This window comes from Aptenodytes patagonicus, chromosome 9 (assembly GCF_965638725.1).
Source record: "Aptenodytes patagonicus chromosome 9, bAptPat1.pri.cur, whole genome shotgun sequence".
Lineage (NCBI taxonomy): Eukaryota > Metazoa > Chordata > Aves > Sphenisciformes > Spheniscidae > Aptenodytes > Aptenodytes patagonicus.
Genome location: NC_134957.1, coordinates 9,138,737 through 9,160,752, shown reverse-complemented (window position 1 = coordinate 9,160,752; position 22,016 = coordinate 9,138,737). Strand labels below are relative to the sequence as shown.

Below are 22,016 nucleotides of genomic sequence, written 5' to 3'. Positions count from 1 at the left end.
TGACCTTACCTTGAGACTAGTCACATTGCGAACTAGCTTGGATCACAAAAGATTTTCCACCACTGAAAATATTTAGGAGATGACGGGGTTATAGTTTTTGAAGATCCCAAACTCCCTGCAGTGTTAAACTGTATAAATCCAGAGTAAACGTTGCCTTGTGTTTTGACCGTACATGCATATCTTAGCTCCTTTGATGGTTTTTAACATCGAGAAGGGTTCCCATCATGCTGTGAGCATATTTATTTGCATCGGTCTCATTTTGTCTCTGCAAAACATGCCCTTTGCTGTCTACAGCCTTGGAAACTGAATTTTAGATGTTCGCCAGAAACATGCCATGAGCATCCAAGCAAGGAAAGGCAACAACCACCTCGGTTTGCAAATAAATATTTCCTCCATTCACAGCACAGAGAAAGAGAAAAAAAAGAATACCTTTATACAAGAAAATAGTCCTAGAAATCACAATCTAAGCAGTGGGAAATGTTAAATTCAAGAAATAAATTAGTCCTTTATAATACGCACTCAGAGCTAGCCCGAAATGCGCTATTAACTCATTTTACACTGCAAACCTCTAGGGGCAAGAGCCACGTCTTCCACTACGGGACTTGCACAGTCAAATTTAAAGCACATTAATGGTACTCACTAAGCACTAACGCTATAAGATGGCTTTACCGTGCAAAGTCTGAGCCCACGGCACCATGATCTTGCATAGAATAACTTCAATTTGTGCGAGATCCTTCTTACAATAATGAACAGTTATCAGGCTAGGTAAAAGCTGAATTAGAAACCCCGATTTGAAATACGGTATTTAAAAAGTAGCAAGGAGTCCTTTCCCCTCCCGGAGATCACCGGTTTCCCAAACAAAGGGATGGCTTATAACAAACCATTGTGCATTATCTTCTGCTCGTCAATGACCTAGTTCCCATGCTGTCTGCAATACTGAAATGGGAAACTAAAGCTTGGGGGTAGATCTTCAGCTGGAGTAATTCAGCCCTGCTCGCTGGGTCAGTACGCAGCAGGCAGAGAGCATCTCCCAGCCAACACCCAAAACTCGGGAAGTTTCATTTCTTGGCTTGAATAAAATGAGAAAGATGCCTTTCCAACATCAGCAAACAGGTGAGTAGGAACATATTTACAAACCTGAATTTTGGGGTGACTTCAATGACAGAAATTTGCTTGTTCGACAGCTCACAAAGTTGGGGTGTATTTCTGAGGCGAATTGCATAGATTTTAATTTTTGACCTGGGACTGATTACATGATGAAGTTCAAATGGCTGTTGGCACAGGGCTTTTTTTCCAGGTTTGTTTGATTATTACAATTAATACAAGCAGGCGGTGAGAATACTCACGAAAAGAGCTGCATTCTGCCTTATTATTATCTTGATAAAATATTTTTTATTTTCTTAAAATTGCATATGTGGTATGCTGATGATCCTTGCAATGCCTTACAAATAATGCTTTTATACATCATTTAAATAATACATTATAATTTATAGGTTAGTTATTTTATTTTGGTGTCAGTCAAAATCGGAAGCTGTATGAAAGAGCTTAGATTAGGAGAAAGAGATTTTTCATGGTAAGCTTTAATAAACTAACGATGATATTATAAGAGCTATCACAGAAAAACCTGCCATCTAATAATAAGCTTGTGCCTGTTTATTTAAATGTCCCATCTTGTGCTTGTTTGTAAAACGTTAATAATTACAGCATAGTTAAACTTATGTAAATAGGTGAGTCTGCACTGGATAAAACCTGCAGCACTGAGCTGCAGCTCTGCCTAATCAGTGAAAAGCGGATATTGAGATTTCAGCCTTCTTTATTGCAGCATACAACATCCTTCCGAATAGGTATTCGATGTTTTGTCCAAATAACTCCTGTAAGATTGGCAGGGTGAAGACGACCACCCAAGCCCCGTCCCAGCACAGCCACAGGGACGGTTTTTGAAATGGTGCCGCCTTTGCAGACACTTCAGTACTGACGTTGCTGGGTCAGCGCAGACAATGGCACACACGGCAGCCAAGCGGGAAGGCAGAAAATCACTGTAAAGTAATTTCCTCCTAGGTCTGTCTTGCCCTTACTCCACCAGGCTGGAAGCTCCTGGATGCTGGCTCGTGGCTTCCAGTGGTCCCCAGAGCACACACATGAGATGGTGGTGGTCCTGCCAGGCAACCACCATTCAAAACATTTGTAATTAAACATTTTTATTTACATTTCCTTTCCTGTATTTGTCACCAAGATCTTCCCAAACGCCACCGGCTGAGAAACAAGCCATCTGACAATGCCACCATGAACGTGGCCATATCATCAACAAGGTTGTCCTCACACACATGGCTTGCAGCACATGCCGGACAGAGTTAGCCAGGTGCTAGCTGGCATTAGTTTGCCTTTGAATTGCTGTCAAGCAGCTACGTTGTCCCCATAAAAAGGTTATTCTTGAGGAACCAACTGTCCCAGCATCCTGAAACCCAAAATGTACCCATGTGCTCCAGCCCCAGGGGAGGATGGTCATCCTGACTGCTCCTCTTGAAAGCCTCCCAGCAGACACTGGGACAAAGCACACGTCCCTGACTCCTGGAGACTGCACAAGCACAACAGCTACTCTCTGCTTGCTGCACATGCCACGGTGGTTAAATGCTGACACTACTCACTGCCTCCCTCGTACGTGGCAGACCTCTGGCAGCTGTTGATAAATGTGGTTTCAGGATGGGCTGTGTTAGATCACAGATATTTGTAGTTGTAAAGCCGCCTCCTGCTGTGACCCAGCCAACCACGGCCATATGGACTGGTGGGAGCACCGCTGGTTACATGTGCAGGTGGCCCTTTGGTCAGATTTGGCAGCAGCACTACCCAGCAGCTCTCCAAGCTGAATAGAGTCACCTCCATAAATCAGGCACTACCACGCATCTCTTCAGCAATCCGGAGGCCATCCAGCTGGACCACGGGCACAGACCTTCACCTCTTGGTGCTGCGGTGGTGGGCAACAATAGCAATGCAGTTTGGGCAGCGCAGGATGCGAAATGCTCTCCGTGGTAAGGGGATGCTCTCAGAGCAATGCTGGGCACCAGCTCAAATCACCTCAAGCCCTAAACGAGCCCTGGTCTTTCCACCACCCTTAGAGGAAGCGGAGGGGAACGAGTCCACCTCGCCTGACATCAGCCTTTCTGCATAGAGAAACCCATGTGCTTGGAAAGCAGACTTTCCTCTTACAAAGAAGAAAACACCTCTCACACCTGCCCCTGCCAGCATTTTTGCTGCCTAGAGCAAATCGTTGCTGTTGCTGTTGTTGCTGCTTTCCCGCAGAAAGGAGCAGCTTAGCCTGTATGATTTAGAAATACCGTTCGCCGCCTTCCCCACAGATGGCAAACTCTTTGGTTTCTGCCACCACTAAACATACAAATAAATCATCAAGATATGATCTGCTAACATATTCAAAACGATGTTTGGCCTGAATACTTTTTTTTAGCTTCAAACATCAATTTCATTTCGTAATGAATACATGCTTCATCTCATAACATTTCATTTTTCATACATTTAGCAAAATTGCTTAACTGATACTTTTTTTTCTCAAACAGCTTTATTTCTACCCTAAAAACATGCAAATCAAAGACTCACACACTTATACAATATGCAGAATTCCCTACTGTTGGTTCAATTGCTACATTATAAAATATTCATAATATCTACGTTTTTTTACAAAATGAACTTGGTATTCCGACTTTTTTATGTAAATCACGTTAAGATACACGGACAAAATTTTACAGGCCTCTCCGTGCAGCTATTTCCATCTTTATTTGCTCCCCTCTCTGAAGGACAACCTCCCCAGCACCCACCCACGTGCTCTGCACGACGGCAGCCTTATCGGAAACACCGGCGAGGCACATCCAGCCCTCACTTCCTAAGCTTAATGCCCTTTGCAATTCTTGTCTGAGCAGTTGTTAGCTGAAGACAAGAAGACTTATTTCTATTCATTCCCTGCATAATCCACCTTATGAATTTACACCTCACCTACCCGCACATTCAAGGACCCAGAAATACAAAATATTTCCTACTGTGTTTTAAACCCACATCCTCCTGGATACAAGATAAGAGCTTAATAGCTTTGACACTGCACTGTTTTCATATTCATGCATAAGTTATGGATACAGCAACAGATCAGCACTTCTTTGTGCTTCTCATTGGCTCTGGTTCGCTGCCTTAAACTGTCTGAGTCAAGGCCACGTTTTAATGCCATAGACGCTCTATTCAAATACCAGTATGACCACACTTTAAAAGCCACCCTGTACCACTTCATTGCCGCAGATGTCCTTTACATCTGGCAAGGGCCGTTTCTCTGCATGTCAACAGTAATTCAGTTTAACAGCTGTCTCTTTTGACAAGCTTAGTGTCAGACTCTAAAATGACAGGGTGACAGTTTTCCTTTTCTTTAACAGAACATAGTGCAAATTAACCATTTGAATGCAGGATCACTGAACGCCTCCCGAATACAGTCTTCAGAGTCAACTGAATAGGATTTAGGAGCTGTTGGTATTAACAACCAAAGCTGAAAACCTGTAGGGTCTGACAAATCAAGGCACTTCCCCTGTAATTGAGATTCGTACCTGAAATTTAAGTGTTTGACGCCCAGAAAACCTTAAATTGAGATGAAATAGATGTCGGAGATAAACATTGGGAATTTGCAAACTGGTATGATAAGTACTTTTCCTGCATTGCATAAATACACAGGAGAATTTTCTGTATATTTAGTTAAAGTGCTTGTTAATACAGCAGCTAATGGTTATCGTGTGTATCAGCTTTCAAATGGCACGCTGTACACACACATTTTCCACAAATGCCAGACGTACAAAGGCGCTTCTCAGCATAATTTCTTTAGGACGAAAACTATGCCTGAGATAATACTGTACATCTTAATGATTGAAACCTTTAGCACGAAAACCAGCGTGTGGACAGTAACAAAGTGCCACCATGATTTATGAACAACCAGTAAATGCTACAAAGACACCGCTTTAATCTGGTGCAAGAGTGAGCTTTATGAGGCTGGATGTATTAGGCTCCCATAAAAGTGAATAAAAAAAATATAACCATTACGCTAGACGTATTTAAACTGCATATTGATGTAAGTTGTACGGTGAGCCACTTCGTTGTGTTAATGTTATACCGTGGCTGCCCCAATGAGGAGGAACGATGCCTCCCTGATTTGGTTCTTGTTCTGTCGAAACCAATGGCAAACCCCAAAGTAACTGCAGTGGGACTAGGCTCCAGCTCACACAATTTATGTTATTTTAAAGAACTACGAAAGCCTTCCTGCTGTTTGTTCCTGGGTAAGCAGTTACATCTAAAGCACTACCAAAAAAATGGGTTGAAAGGATGACACAGAGTGCGTAACTTTTAAATGCCTTTAGTAATTGCTTTTGTTTGCTTATTTATATGTTGCTGTAAGTATTTGTGTGTGCTACCCATTGCCATAACACCTGGGCATCTCATAATATTCAGAAAGATTCACGCTCAAAAGCCTATTACTATCTCTAAAAGGCATGCCTATTTATACGAGATTTCTCATGAACTGTCCAGTCTCATAATACAGCCAAGTTCTTCCTCTTTTATTCAGCTCTTTTCAACACATAACTGGTCACGAGCTGCAGAAGAAGTCACTTATTCTCAACCACTCTGTAGCAGGTCTCTCATACAGTAAAACTTGCGTGTCCCTGCTTTGCAGGAGCTGGGACAGAGATGCTGATGGTGCTGACCTCCCTAGTGCCTCCTCTCTTACCCAACATGCCCCGTCTGTTCATTTTCATAGCCCAGGAATTCATACTTTCATAGCCAGAGGTGAGCCTCTCTAAAGGAAACATATCGCTAGTATTTTATTAATATAACATGAAGTTAAAAGTCAGCTGCAAACACATATTTTTAGCGCAACATCAGCCCCGTGGGAGTGTGCAGGTTGTTGGGATTGGAGGGATAGGTTTTTATTAGTATCGCACGCTTATAGCTCAGCTACACAAAGCATATATAATCATTTAAAATATTTAACCTCCCTAAAATCTATCACATGCCTGAAACACTACTAATTCTATAACTTAAGCTAAACAGAGTACTATTCAGCTGTAAATTTTATGGCTACTATCTCCACCTCTTATGAAGTGTGAAAAGAGGCTTCGTATCTGTCAGTCTTTTCTCAGAAATGACTTTCGCTGATTACTTAAACTTTCGTTAAATAAGCTTTCCACAAGCTGTAAAAACAGAACACAGTAGGGAAAAAATTGGCTCTCTTTTAAAAGTGCTGTAAAGTCTCTTTTTGAATGAGTAATTAGAAATGTGTAAACTCTTTTATGGATATGTGAGAAGCACACACAAAAAATTTGACATTCCATGCAAGTATTTCTGTGTGCTATCAAATTTCATTGTATTTCGCAGAGACCAAAACTATACAGACCCAAAATACACATACATTAGTGGACATGGGTTATTTGCCAAGAAGGAATTTACATACAGTACAAGTAAAACATCCTAATTTAAATCTACGACAATGGATACTCACATTCTTAAAGAGAAATCAGAGTTGTTTGTCTTTCCGCTCGTATTTATACAGATTGCAAAGCTGTTGACAGAGCATGATTTGAGCTGGGCCTTTCCAACTGCTTACTGTTATTTTTATTGCCATTGTCAGCTATCTTTTCCTTATTGAGAATCGAGCCTAGATGAAGATGTTCCGATTTCCCAAACCCATACATGAACACAATGAGACGCCACGCGACCCAGCGGTCAGGCAGGGAGCGGGCAGCGAGGATACCCGAGTCCCACTCCTGGCACTCGTCCCCTTGAAAACTCCCCAAAACCCTTAGTTAAACCAACACACTTTTCTGTCTTCATTTCCCCCCGCACACACAAGTGGTCCATCCCCAAACCAGACTCTGCAGATGCTCTGCAACCCCCTTGTACCTTCATTGCTTTGGGTCCCTCTCCCTCCCCTTAAAACTCACGTTATTTGTGCTGAAAACTTGCTTTGACTTTGAGCCTCATGATCAGCTCCACGGCAGGGGGGCAAGTATCTTCATCTAAAAAGAAGCGAAAGAAACCTATAGACAAGGGGAGATGGGTGCTACCCCTGCGTGATTTCCCACCTCCCCGGGAGAGGGGACAGGGCATCTCGGGGACACCGAGATGGAAAGCCTCCCCCCTCCAAACTGATAGGATGTTTGCTTGAAAAGCCGGTGGATGTCACGCTGTGTACACGTACTGTGCACTATAAATAGTAATGTCTTCTATGCTCCTCTCCATGGAAAAATCTGCAGGAGGGGAAATAGTCTCAAATCTGTGTAGTTTTCAAGCCAAAGAGAGCCAGCCTCATTCTCTCCTCGGTGGGGAAGCCGTAGGTAGGGGGTATGCCCCTCCAACCCTGTGGAGTCAGAGGAGCCAGAGGAAAAAGCAGCTCCCAGCTAATGAATCTGGGGTCGAAGAGCTGCCCCCCGCCCGCTCCCCAACCTCCCCATCCCCGGCGGGGCCCACAGCCATTTGCCTTCCCCTTCCATAAGCAAACTCAGCCCCTCTCTAAGGAAGATGACGGTCACTGCGAAGGGTTTACGCGGCATCATTAAGCAGGTGGCATTAACTGCCTCACGTCTCCTCGCTCCCCAAAACATCCCTGTTCGAGGGGACTGCCAGACGCTGCTTCCCCTCTGAATCCCATAGACTTCCAGCATGGAAATGGTGCTGAGGACTCCCGAGGAGAGCAAAGAGGACCACAGTGTGCTCTCCGTTCTCCCGGTAAAGATACTGGTGCCATTATTATTCTTTTTTTTAATTCCCAAGAGAGTGATTCAGACCCCACCTGCAAAGTTTAATAATCCTGTTGATAGCAGAGCAATGCCACCACTCCTGCTCCCCACGACGCCGCGCCGAGCCAGTTCTCTAGCAAAGCATTCACAGGCGCAATTTGGTGCCAAGTCTGTTATAAAACCAACCACGGTGCAAATGTTTTCGAGTAGAAGAACAAAAGTATGAGAAAGGGAAGGGCTTCACACATCTTTAGTGTGGAGAATGTATTTAGTGCTCCCAGAAGCTATTAGATGGGGCAATTTATTGTTTTGTCAATACCTTTTATTTTGATTTAATAACTTACAAAACCTACGGTCTATCTGTACTGCAGCCTCAACTTTCTTTACACAACCCCACTTAACTTTCAAACACTTTAACTTTCAGGTCAAATCTCTGTCATATTGATAAATGGGTCTATTTAAATTTTTATCACTGAAGAATTCTCTCTGGTGTCTTTTTCACTATCGGATTTCATGCACAAATAACAGGATACTTATTATATTTTGTAATCCACCACACACACAAAAAAAGAGTCACTACAGAAAGTGCAGATGTCGTGGTGAAACATCTGTAATTTGCCTGCAATAGTATCATTCCTACAGACATTTCACACGGACAGAAGAACAGTATTTGCAGGAATAATGTGTAAAAACACAGGGCAGAAAAACCTAATATAGGCTACATACGCTAACTGCAGAGTACCGCTGTGCTAACAAGTAAACAAGTCAAAGTATTTTACCCTCACGAGGCATTACTATGCACGATATAGAGGCCCCGAGTGAAGTTTAATCTTATTTGGCTATCTGACTATTGCTTCATTAAGCACACTAAGAAAAACTGCTGCAAAGTCAACAAATTTTTAGATACTATTGTAAATAATCACCTGGTTTTCCTGCCAATAATCAGGACCAAAAATATAATCCTTATAGCCCTAAGTACGCTATATATGTTTAACCTTTACTTTAAAATGGTATTGAATGCTGAACGCTGTGGCTACTGTAAAGATAGTAAAAACAGATACTGTAGGAATATAACAGTGTTTAATGACAAGTTACAAAGAGTTCTACTGAAAGAAAAGCAAGAGCAAGAAAGGTTAAATAAACAGAAACCACAGTTGCCTCCCATCTTTCTTACATTAACTTTCAATAACTATAAAATAAAATTTCTGCTATATATGAGTTGATTTCCCAGATCTGTGCATTAAATATTTACTTCTAACTATAAACTTATGTGCAACCCAAACAAAAACTAATTTGCATTATTAATGATGCAAGAAATGTGATGCTTAGTCCCTTAAGATTTGTAATAAAGAAGAAAATGTTAGAGATTTACTTTCTTTTTCATTTTAAAAGGCAAGTTAAAATGATGAAACTTATTTAATTAACAGAGACTCTATTTATGAATTAGTTGTTTCTGCCAGCAAGAATGTTTTAAAAAAAAAACTGTCTGAAATGAGGCTGAGAATACAAAGAGTCCATTTTCAGCTTGGGAGTCTCAAGGGAAAAATCAAAGGGTTTCTTTCTTTCAACAGTTTGGGTGAGATGATATTTTGAGATGTTGACAGCTGCCAAACTGCAGAACCAGTGAAGAACTACCAAACCGAAATTGTTTTTATCTTTTTGAATTTTTCTCAATATTCAGCTCAACTTCCTTTTACAGCTCACGACTTAAATTTCTACTCAGTAAAAAGGTTTTTCCCCTCCTTCAGTGCTCGTGTCTGCGGCTTTGGGCCAAAAATGAACCCTCTCTCTCCCAAAATTAACCATGAATAATAAAGAACCATTATTACTACCTATTAGTACTGTTTCTATTATAGTAATGTATTAATTGTGATCCTTTTCTTCCTTCTTATGTGCTCAGTGTGGAACCAAATTTCAATGGTTAATCATCTTAATCATCTCTCTCTATCACACTGAATTTTCACACTATGTTTACTTACAAGATATTAGTAAAACAGACCTAACAGTCTTTGTTCTAATAAACAAAGTAGAAGTAAAAGCCAACATTTAAAACTTGTTTTCTATTTTTCTGACAGAAGCTATTTATTAGATTCAAAACAAGCCAGCCTTTAGTAAATAAATAAATAATAATAATAATAATAATAATAATAATAATAATAATAATAAATGCTTTCCATACAGCTCATACTATTCTTAATTTTCTATTTTCTTGCTAAATCCTGTTTCTATTGCTAAAGCCATCTCTCCTTTTCTAACTCCTTCATCTCCATTGGTCCCGTGACCAACATTGTGGTGGCTTCTCATCTGCTTCAGACATCTGCCCCAGGCTTCCTCTTAAAGCCTCTTCCCCCGCAGACAATCAGCCCGTGCATTCCTTTCTTCATCACATACGCATGAACCGAATCAAAATCGAACAAGCCCTTTCCTCTCATTGTTCAACCTGTCAGCCTCAGCAACAGCCTCTGCTTCAGCTTCCTCCACCAGCTTCTGCCTTCTTCCCAGCCTTCCCTCACGTCCTCCCTCTTGCTGTCACATCTGTGTCTTGAAGAAGACCTCTTTAATCTTCCTCCAAGCAACCACCTCTTTCTAAACCTGTCCTTTAAGAGTCTGTCCCAGGCATCCCTCTGCCCTGTCCCCTGCTTGCCCCCTGTGCACCCTCCCCTGCCTGTGCTCTGGTAGTACCCGTCTCCTTTGGCTTTGCTCCCACCAAAGCCAGCTCACGCAACACCAGACTGAAGAAAGTCAAGAGTCATCCTCCAGGAGGGGAAGGGCAGAGCCCCGCTGGCGGGTGAGCCTCCAGCGCTGCTTTAGCAGATCTGATTCCTGATGTATTTTGCCATTACAGCACTGAGCACGAATGAGCATCTTCTGAGCCTGTGACCCTCACCACTGTGATACAGAGAACCTTCTGGATTCCTGTAACAAGGCAGCTCCGCGCTCTGCTTCGTGGGATCTGATGCAAATATTATTTGGAAATAGCAAGACTGACTTCTGCTGGCACAAACTCCTCAGAATTTGGATTAACTGCACTTCGGGGCACTTTTTTATAAAAAAAAAAACTTTATGTTTAATTAAAAAATAATTCAAGAACAGAGGTTCAAATATTGGCCACTGCAGACATCGAATATCTTTAAAAATACATTTTCTTATGAATTATCATGAGAGCTTAATGCCCAGCAAAGATAATGATGTGAGAGAGACGATAATATCCCCAGCTATACTCACAGACCTCTTCCGATCAGTGGTCCAAGGACTAACTCACAGTTACATGATGAATTAGAATGGGTTTATATAAAAATATTTTTTTTTTAAGTTTGTAAGTGCAGAAGGCAGCACATGACTGTTTTGGGAGAGTTCCTGTCAACACTGAAAGAAAAAAATCTAAAATTCTCCCTTTTCAAGGAGACCTATCCACATCCTTACGCTCCTAAACTAGTAAGACACAATATTACAAAGACTTCCTTACCTCTGAAAATAAGACAGATAAATATACAAAGATTACTAATTCAATACTTTTAAGATTAATAAAACACATGGAGACTCTCAAAATGATGCCTCCGATTCAGTAAACACAGATCTAACTGGGCAACCCAGACAAGCGAAGTGGGTGTCCAGAGGAGAACACAGCCTTGCCCTCTCCACTCATTGATTAATATTTTTATTATCCTCAGAGGATGACCCTCCTGCTAGCGCAGACTTGATGCAGAGCACACTGCCTGCATCCTCTCCGTGGGGCCAGGAGAAGCATTGCCATGGCCAGCAGCAGGGCAGGGCAGGGCCATCGGGTCCCACCGATGCTGTTCCCCTATGACCAACACTCAATGTCAACAGGAGTCAAACAAGAGTCGTGTTTGCCTCCCGTTATTCCCCTGCCCTAGCTCTAGACCTTTACATTTGAAAATAGTATCTGTCACTCCCACAAACCAAGTATTTTTCTTTTCTGTTTGAACCTGAACGGAAAAAAATCCAAATCCCCGGGTGTCTGACATCAAAGCGTGGTAGAAGGAAACTATTGGGATGGTGTTCTGGCGTTAACGCGGCACTAGAAAGGAAGAGCAGATGGGCAGTGAGGAAGCAAATCCTGTTGAAATATGATTAAGTGACACTAAAGATAAGAAAAACCATGAAAACTAAAGGCAGGTAAGGGGATTTTAAGTGCAATATTAAAGGGGATTTGCAGCACATGTAATTCCTCCTTTAAATGTTGATTAAACATGGGGGGGGGGTTGCCTCTCAATTGTAGTTACAGATCATTTTGTTTCTGTCTATGCTCTCTGCAAGCATCAGTGAAAGCTGAAGGTGCTTGGCACTTTTGTATCTACTGTATGGTTATGTTTTATTCTCACTCACTAAGTACATTTCCAACTACAGATGAAAACAGGAGGCATAAAGAGAAGAATGTGCCATAAAGAATCTCCAACATTCTGAGGAAAAAAGCTCCTGATTTTCTGGAAGATGATGGTTTCATTGCAACCACGCTCCAAATCAAGCTTTATCAATCACTGTTTATGACTAGAGAAGCCTGACTTCTGATCATGTGGTTTCTTACATATCATTTGTCAAAGTAGAAAGTCTGCTGTAAGTATTATGGGATGGAGAACCTTGATTATTTTTTTTTTTTTAATTATTTGTGCTGATGCAATCAGTTGCATATTTGAATAAATTACTAATTGTGAGTGAATCATCATTCTTAGCATTAACAGAAATAGGTTTTATTCTCCCATTTCCGTACATGCCCACCTCCACCAAACCCAGCCCTCGCTATGCCATTTTCCTTTGAAGCTCATTTACAGACCTAAGCGGACTAGAACAACCAGCCCTCCTGTTTCCCGGTGGGACAACTTGCTGAAGAGTTGGCCCTTCAAAATGTTTCATCTCATCATTTCTATTATTTTCTCTGCCTCTCAGAGAAGAAGATTTGATTCAATCTTTAAATTCAACAGGACGCCTGGTGGAGGGGGAGGACAGGAAGGGAGCAAGGGATGGATGAAGAGAGGGAGGAAATACCTTGCGTCTCTTTTTGGGCCAATCCCACACATTTTACTGAACTTTTCCACAATCACAAGTCCAAAGGGTTCCTCAAACACCTCTCCAAGCTGTGCTGCTCACTCTGCTCCAGCACGAACTCGGGATGGAGGGGGAGAAGGAAAGGCAGGTGTGTGCAGACAGGGCTGTTTGCCCCAGCACTCCAGAAGAGGAGACCTCCATACCAACCCTGCAAAACTGACATTATACCGAGATAAACATGTACCATTCTCTGGGTATCAAATCTGCATTTTATTTTTTTCTTTGTATGGGAAATCCTGGCTCATGCCTGTGGCTGGGATTGGGCACGTGTGATGTGTGCTCATCTAGTATTGCTTGTGGCCAGTTAGAAAAATCATACAATCCACCACAGGTTTAAAACTTAATTTAAATCTGCCAAGTCTCATAACTTCCAAGAAGGCAAATTTACCATAAAGAGAATGGTTTCCACTTACTAGATTTTGTATTCGGATCTCTGGCACTCAGGCTTGCCACCAAAGAAGTCTTTTATGCAAGCACATAATCAACGGAAGCCTTCATTTTCACTGCGGTTAGATTTAATGTGATAATGAATATTCCAGAGTCAGCTCTGGGTAAACTGATGGGGTTTCACCTCAGATTCCCTCCTTTAAGTACCTCACGCAGGCACACGCTTGCTGAGTGGTAAATAATTTAGCAGCACCAGCAGAAGGACACCTGAGATGTGTTCAAAATGCAGGCGTACCTACCTCGCTCATGTACTGCCCCGTGTTCCTGCTCTTGTAAACAGCGTCAGTAGCGCAGCAAAGAGTGTAAAGGCTTTATTACCTATTTATATCAGCCCCTTGCAACGGAGAGCGAAGGGAAAAAATGCACGGCTTCAGCAAGCTGCCTGCGGAAAATCCCCCCCCGGGTGCACCACGGTCACCCATGAAGGTCCCAGTGGGCTCACCGCTGCTCAGCTGGTTCAAGTGGGACATAGAAGGTCCGGGCAGGGAAGCTCGGTGGTGTTGTCCCAGACCAACGCCAGAGCCACGAGGAATCCACATTCCCTGATTGGCAACATTTATTTTTATTATAATTTGCAGAACTGCAGACGATATTTTGCACTCGTTTGAGAGTGCCTCTGCAGTTTGCAAACATTTACCCACCCCATATGAGGCGAATTCTTTCATGCTCGTTTTACGGACATGGAATGCAGCTGAATTAATATTACTGTGAAAACCTTTGCTGCCAGATTTCCCCACCTGTGTCACCATATTTTACCCTCATTACCTAGCTAGGGCTGCCTGGGGGAGCAGCTTTCCAACATAATTGTTAGGGATCTGCTATTTCTTTGGGCTTTTCACCTATTTTGCAGTTATTGGCTGATGTTTTTCTTCTCCTTCTTCTTTTTGCCAGTTTCAAGTTTCCACTCCGACACCAAATGCTTTCCTCTTTTTCTACCGCTGTTAACACTAGGCAGATCAAACAAACCCAAAAGTGTTTTCTCAAAAAATAATCATTAAGCATATCGTGTAGTTTAGTTCAAGTGACAGCTGAATATTTGTTTCATTAATAAGTAATTTGCAATTAATTCATGGAGTCATTTCTAAAAGAACATTGTGATGTTTCCATGGTTTTAAAGTGGCAAAACACTAGTCATTTTTTGGCAAAATTTCAGTACAAATTGCTCATATACATCCACTGGAAAAATCCAAGCTCCGACAAGGAGTGTCCCCGTGATGAGGGAACACGGCTCCCATGGCAAGGCACCTACATACAGTATGCAAATAACTGCAGTATTTAGGATTTGAATTTCAGGTGCATGGGTGCTCACGCTGCTCCGTTCAAGTGATTCGTAATGAAATTACTAAAGTTAAGGGTTTTTTCCATTTAAGGCTCATAAACAACTCTTCTCCATGCTGGAAGAATAACAAAATCTCCAATACAAACTGTTCAATTGATCTATTTTCAATCAAAAGGCTGGACAAACAAATGATTGTTATCCTGCCATCTGAAACCAAAGATGCCCCCGCTCGCAAAGGCTTCGGAGGCTCTAAAATCATGCCAGGAGTTATGGGCCACCCCTCCACCGGCTGAGCATCTCTCCCTGGAGGTCCAAGGGGTTCCGTCCTCAAGCCTAGGAAGGTCACCTTCTGCCTGGGATGAAATAGGCACCATTCGCATGGACATTTTATTAAGAATTAAATAGCGGTTTACCATCTTTCACAACGTTCTTTCTAACCTTACGAACTGGCATGACTTGGGAATAAATAACACAGGAAAGTGTCTTTAATCCCTGACACCAGCACCTCTTCCACTCTAAACCCCGGGAACTGATACCTGGCCAGCAAAGACTGAGGACATTTCTAAGCTACAGAAACAATTACAATTGTTGTTATATCACCTTCTCAATAACCTTCCCCCAAAATTACAGGCTAGAGAGTTGTCTGTAATCATTAACTGCCTGAAGGAGAGAGACGCATTACCAAAGCAACAAACCTCTAATCAACAGAGCGGGAGCAGTGCAGAAGAGAAAAATAACTCCTTAACAAGCAAGTTGCAATAGTTTAAAGAAAAAAAAATAAAATCTGATTTAGCGTATATAGTTAGCACCCTGCAGTTGCAAAATTAAAATGTTGGAAAAAGTGAACATCATAAATCTGTGCCTACTTGGGAATGTAATTTGCTAGAATTACGCTTTTAGATGGAAGTACTTACAGGTTTTCATATTCAGCAGCAAGAGGACCAATTATATTAACGAACTGACACAGCTCTGAAGTGACACAACAGAGAGCTGGTAAAAAAAATTATGAAGTGTTTGTTTTTCAATTAAAAATGAAGAAAAAATATTTTTTTAAAAACTGAAAAAATGCCCAATTTCAAGCTATCCTAATTGAGATGAACAGTTAGCTCACTTGGTGTCTAGAAAGCAAAGTTCTAGACCCTTTTACAAAAATCCTTAACTGGAAGGGTTTTTTGATTTGTCAGAAAGATCAGCTTAAAATTAATATTTTAAAAATTGCTGGAATGCCATAATTTCTGAGCTAAAAATTAATGAAGTTGGATAAGAGAATCTATGAATTATCTGGCAAGAAAATCTGGAAACAGTCAGCTATTTTGTGTCTTCCATCAATACACCGTGCTTTGCTACACAATGATTTCCATGATAAGATGTGGCTTTGCCTTGAATGCAATTTGCAACCTATTAGCTTGATCCAGTTTCCACCGAAGTAAATGAAAAGATTACCGTTGACTTCAATGGAAGCTGGATTAGACTCTGTTCATATTCACAGTGGGGAAAAAAGAAAAAACCTTAATGACTATTTATGCCAGAAATTCCAGTGTAAAAAGCAAAATTGGTGCAAATGTGCTGAAGAATTTGAAGAGAAAAATGAGCACAGTGGATATAAAATATGATTCCGCTAAAAATTATAAGATTACTAATTACTCTGAATAAGCTTATAGAAATGCTATAGATGTAATTAAATGGCACAAATATACTTCCAAATCCAATTATAACAATGGAGCAATGATTATACAGTTGCATTAAGAGTTAAAATAAAATATGATACTAGATAAATGGGTATATTAGAAAGGCATTATTAGATTTTCTTGCATTTATCCACCATCGAGTGCCACCAACCCTTGAAGCTAGGGACAAATAGAAGGAAACAGAGAGAGGAGAAAGATTGAGTTCGCTTGCTAAATATAGCCAGTAACAACTGAGGTATTTCTACTAGAAAAGATAAAAGGAGAGATACCAGCTATCATTACATGACCTGCACAACAAATCAAAATACCGAGTCTCATTCACAGTCCTACAGCTCCACCAGAATTAGCAACTTCTGTAAGTACCAGACCATAAAAGAAGGAAAACTTGAAATGGATTTACTGCAGAAAGTTGAAACATCCCAGAGAAAATATACCAATAAAGAGCCAATTATTGCAACCATCAATATTCGGCAGCGGACTATCAGAGGAAAAGATATGCAGATTCAATTAGGAAAAAATACAGTCATGCCTATCACTTGGCAGCAGAACATTACTTACAGATAGGAAAAGGGACACTCGCTTTATTTGTATGTTTAAATAATAATTTGATATTTTACCCATTATGTCAAGAAACTAACGTTTAGAGGAAACGAATACATGCACAGTGTCACAGTGAGTCCCTTTCTGATTTAAAACTAAAATAAGTCATTCCTTGCTTTGCTCTCTGCAGTCCTTGAAATTCATATTGACTTTAAAAAAATATACATAGTACGTATCAGGTTTGCCAACTTTCGAAACCCAAAGGAAATATTCACCAATTGCCAGAAATTTGTAGGTCATGCTTAAATCACTTACAACCTTACATAAACCAGGCACAACTTGCATGGGGTTTTTGTGAGAATCCCTCTCTGGTGGATTGGTAAATTGAGGTTTCCCATTAACAAACACCTGCAGTTTATCCCTATTTTGCAGTCGCAGGGAGAGGGCTGGTAAGGAGTTCAGTTTATAATGTCACGGAGACTCTATCTGCCCCCCCCCCAGGTACAGGTTGGGCCACTAGCACAACAGAAAGGGGGGGGACCCCTAAAAATAGTCCTTTATTCTACTTTTGCTATAATACTATAAAGATGAACAGACACATCCACATGCTCAGCTGTGCCTTGGCTAAGCAAATCTCATAAATGTCTGAATTTCCCATTATGGGCATGATTTCTAGAGGGAGAGGAAATCTTTACCTCTCTCTAAATTGATGGGAGTCTCCCTCCTCCCTTCAGATGCCAGAATATGGAAGTAGAAGACTATCCCTCTGAAGGCTGCATTTTATAATACTTTGATGAGATGCCTTTTGATTTAGGGTTTGCACGAAGGAAGAAAAAAAATCCATATAGTCTGCCAACTCATCTAACCCAACTTTAATCACTTACTGTGTAGACAGCTGTATCTGAGCTAGTCATCTAAAATCCCTTTAAAGTCAATGGTGAGAAATAGATGTTTTTAGGATGCAATTAATTGATTGGAAGGAAGAGGGATCTATCATATGTGGAAAAGAATCGTGGCCCAGAGGGTTCTGCTTTTCTCCATTTACTTTACAGGGAGTTCACACGCCTGCGTTGTAGTAGCCATCCAAAAGAGGTGAGAAGAATATCACTAATCTCTATTACCCAATCTCTCTTTTTTTTTTAATCTCTTTTACTGTTCCTCTTCCCTCCTGTTTCTACACCTACTCTATCCTAGGACATCAGTTCCATTTTTTACATTTTAAGCCCATTAACCTCTCAAGGAAATGGGTTCATTCATCTGATGGTAATGAAAACTTTAAGGTCATACATGACCACTCACCTGGGCCAGAACAACTGATCCATCAGGTTTAAAAAACACATTAACAGATAGTTTCATGCCAGTTATCACAGAAATATTCAGAATTGCACAGATAAGAGAAAACTGCCTACCGTTTTACCACTCTCCCAAGGACCCATGGGCCCTTCAGCTCCCAGGGCTCTTGGTCACGTCCAAAATTATGACCGTTACGTATAGCCTAAGGAGCTGGGCTGTGAGGATTTTCATGGAGACAGAGAAAAATATCCCCCCTCAAGAGGACATGGCATATCTGTCAACTTGAAAACATAGCAAACTTCAGGAGGAAGAAAAACTTAATAATAATAAATTTGTCTTTGTTGGGTAAGACCCAATGAAGTCAATTTGAAATAAGTTTTGCCAGACTTGAATGTTGTGGAGACCCCCAAATGCCTTTCTCTTGCCTGATCTACCACCCAATGGATAGCCCTGTGCAATTTTGTTCTGCTTTTACAAGCTGGTGAACCAGCCTATTTCCTCTCACCCACCAAAGAGCAACCATTGTACTGAAGATCTTTGAGAAATCTGCCGCACACTCTGACATAAGGGAGTAAGTTTTGTTTCATGTTTTCCTTATGCCGGGGCATTCATCTTCAAAGTGCTTTGCACGCAACTGGGGAGCCTTAGAAGCGTATCAGGGGCAATTCAAAGAGCTTTGCATGGAGCAGGTGGGGGTTCTTGTTCAAAGCCGCAGCCTTGCATCTGCCAGAGAAGAGCAGATTCAAAACCGAAGAGGTCACTTCACCTACCTGTAGTGGGATCTCATATTCAGAAGACTCCAACTAAAAATAAGGGATATTTAGACAGTGTGATAACTGAAACCCTCTAGGCAATGATCTTTCTCTCTCTCCCTCACACACAGACACATACAGAGCAATGTCTCCTTTAGAAAAAAACCCAAAACTGTAGGAGACATCATGGCCTCCAGAAAACTTACTCACAGATTAGCTCTATCCATAGCATCCTCCTGGTTTGAGCACAAAAGTTTCCAATGAGCTGGACCACCACAGACCTCTGTTCAAACCACCTGAAATAAGGAAACGAGAATAAGCAGTTTTTTAATACATGATAGAGTGGTGAAAACACTGATTTCTTTTAATTACCCAATTTAGTGCCATATAGAGGAAATACTCTGCTTGGTTCAGAAATTACAATTACCTGTTCTGCGGTCAGACCTGGAAGCTCCTGGATAACACAAGGGCTCTGCTAGGATGGGCACTGTCTAAACACAGAGTAATACAGAGCTGCTTTCCCCAGAATTTATCATCTACATGAGCAATATAGAAAAGTACAGAAGAAAGCATTGTTCTCCTCATTTTACTCATGGAGAACTGAGACAAGGAGAGATGGGGGGTTCACGCACAAGCAGATCAACAGATGTTTAATGTCACTGAGGGTGTTAAGGAAATCAGAGGTGGATTTTTAAGTGAAGCAGAACTATAATGGTCTTGCAGATTATCTGTGGAGTCTTTGTATCAAGGACTTGACTTCTTTTTAAAACAATTTAGATTAAATCTTTGTAATGCCTGCTTTTTGATAAGATGTAAGTAGCTCTGCATCTGGAAGGAAGTCTCATATCGGCTACTGAGAGAGGGCAGTTACACCTATGGGATTTAGTCCCACTGTCCCGAGTTAGCGGGGTCTACCCCTGCTCCCGCTGCCATCATACATCTGGCGCTAGCCACCTCCCTCTTCCTTCAAACATTCACTACTGCAGATACAAACCCCATCTCTGTATATAGTTTCTGCCATCTGTAATGGTTCTTCAGTACCTAATGTATTCAAGGACTTATTTTTTCCTTTTTTTTTAAATAGTAGGTTAAATACACAACATCGTACGCTCCAGCCTCTATCCTCCTTTCTCAGGCTTCTCTGATTTATATTGTCGTTGTCTCATTAAAATCTGCAAAACCTTTGGGACAGTCTTTGTCTGAATGGCACTTCACATATACACTTACATTACCCTCCATATCTTTTTTTTTATTATTAGAAATAACTGGTTTTGTCTTTCTTTTAAAATCTCTGTATCTTTTTATTATTATTATTAGAAATAACTGGTTTTGTCTTTCTTTTAAACTCGATTTAAACATTGCCTCCATTACCACATGCTTCATTTTGCTGCAGTGCTGACTGTGGTATTTCAGATTCAGCGTGCATACTCCAAGTTCGGTTTATAACAGCAGGCCAAGATGGATCATAAACTTTATGTCTGATTCCGCTTCTTATGTAACATCAGTGTTTTTTTCAAATTTTCCTACTTAGCAAATGTATTATTCCTTCAAAGCACCTGATCAAATATACTGGCATCTGGGAGATAATCCCAAAATTTAATTTAATTGTAAAATTATGCATGTACTACATATACTCACGTATAGCTTAATTTGCTACGAGGCATCTTTCAAGAAGAGCTAACCATTTTGAGACCTTTTCATACCATAAGGCTGCTAGAACACACACTGCCGTACAACCTGCTTTCGGAAGGTTTCAAAGCCTGTATTTGCAATGTATTTCCTTTTTTCTATAGTTGATTCTCACTTTTGTTGTTCTTGCAGTGACCTCACCTGGGGCAATGAGGCTGCAAGCCCTCCATAGGTCTTCACAGAAAGAGCAATTGGTTTATGCCCCATATGTTTCCCAGGTTGTAAAACAGCATAAAAGTACAAATGAAGTGCCTCATACTATTTTTCTTCCTGCTGTGTGCAATCAAGCCAGAAAGTATCCCTTACTCAGAAGGAACCTGCAAATTACCTCGGCGTACCTGACCCACCGGCAGTAATACAACATTAGGACCCTTTTCCCCCACTCACTCACATCGCTGGTGCGGTGCTGGCTCTTCTGCTGCTGAGCTCCTCCAGCAGGTCTGTAACGCTGCCTGTCTCCACAATGCCTGGTCTGAAAGAAAAATCCTGAATGTGAATGAAACACAAACCTTTGCCACCAAAACGTGTGAATTAAAGAATTTTACATCACTTTACGTATTGCAGAATTGACCCCATGTATCTGGGAAGTCTGAAACTGAAATAGATTTAACGCAGCTAAGAAATAATCACAGGAAAGCATTTTGGATTCAGCCAAGTATGAAGTAAGGCAGTCTATTTTCTTCAAAGAAAGCTGAGGCTGCCTTTCTTTACATTCAACTACATCAATTATATAGAGCTTTAATGGAAAAGGATTAAAAAGTACAAAGGTAAAACAAACAGCATTACTGCAATGTCCAGTAGGATGAAACGACTTCCTTACATGGTAGGTACAATTACAGAATTACTAAGAAAAGGAAGGAAGGAGGAATGGAAGGAGGGATTTCATGTACCTTGACCAGACTCACTGCGACAGTGACATAAACCCGGGACACTGCAGCACATACATTTTGGAAATTAGCCCCCACGTCCCCAACCCCATTGACAGAGCTCAGATCTGAACTCCCTAATTCTGTATTTCCTATTTACTTCTAGCCAGAGAAGTACATTATTTCATAACTACAAAGTTTTAGATAATGTTACGTTTCTTTAAGTCTCTTCAAATTGTGTCTGTACTGTCCCAGATCATTGCAAACTATTTACTTCACTCTACTTTTATCCACATTTTCATTTGCAGGATGTGTGCCATTCAGCTCTATATTCCTTAAAAGTTTGATATCAAGTTCGTCGTATGCCTAATTTGGGCTTAATTTGAGGCTGGGGCAACTCTTACAACTCAGATGAAGTCAATAGGAGCAGAGACTTACATCAGCTTTGTGTCAGTAAATACTGACAAGATTGATCTCAAACTTTTTCAGAACAAAAGATTTTTGAAGATGGATTAAACAACATAAATGCTGAGCTGTTTTGCTAGACTGCAAATGGCATAACACATGCTTTGTGTGACATCTCTGAATTATCCCTTCGTGGTAATGTTGACATTACATGGTAT

General features: G+C 41.0%; 1 protein-coding gene across 22 annotated transcripts in view; it reads right to left on the bottom strand.

The window, feature by feature from the left end:
* LOC143164442 (uncharacterized) overlaps window positions 1–22,016 on the bottom strand; it is an 89,503-nt gene that overhangs the window by 16,489 nt on the left and 50,998 nt on the right. For 10 of the 22 annotated variants that reach the window (XM_076347040.1, XM_076347042.1, XM_076347041.1 and 7 more), the window contains exons 3-4: window positions 20,919–20,999; window positions 19,045–19,134 (exon numbers count right to left, since the gene is read on the bottom strand). In XM_076347040.1, the coding sequence (XP_076203155.1) occupies window positions 19,045–19,134; window positions 20,919–20,999 (171 nt within the window). Of the gene's footprint in view, window positions 1–19,044; window positions 19,135–20,914; window positions 21,000–22,016 lie in introns of all 22 variants that reach the window. The other 12 variants (XR_012996077.1, XR_012996078.1, XR_012996075.1 and 9 more) reach the window with 2 other exon arrangements.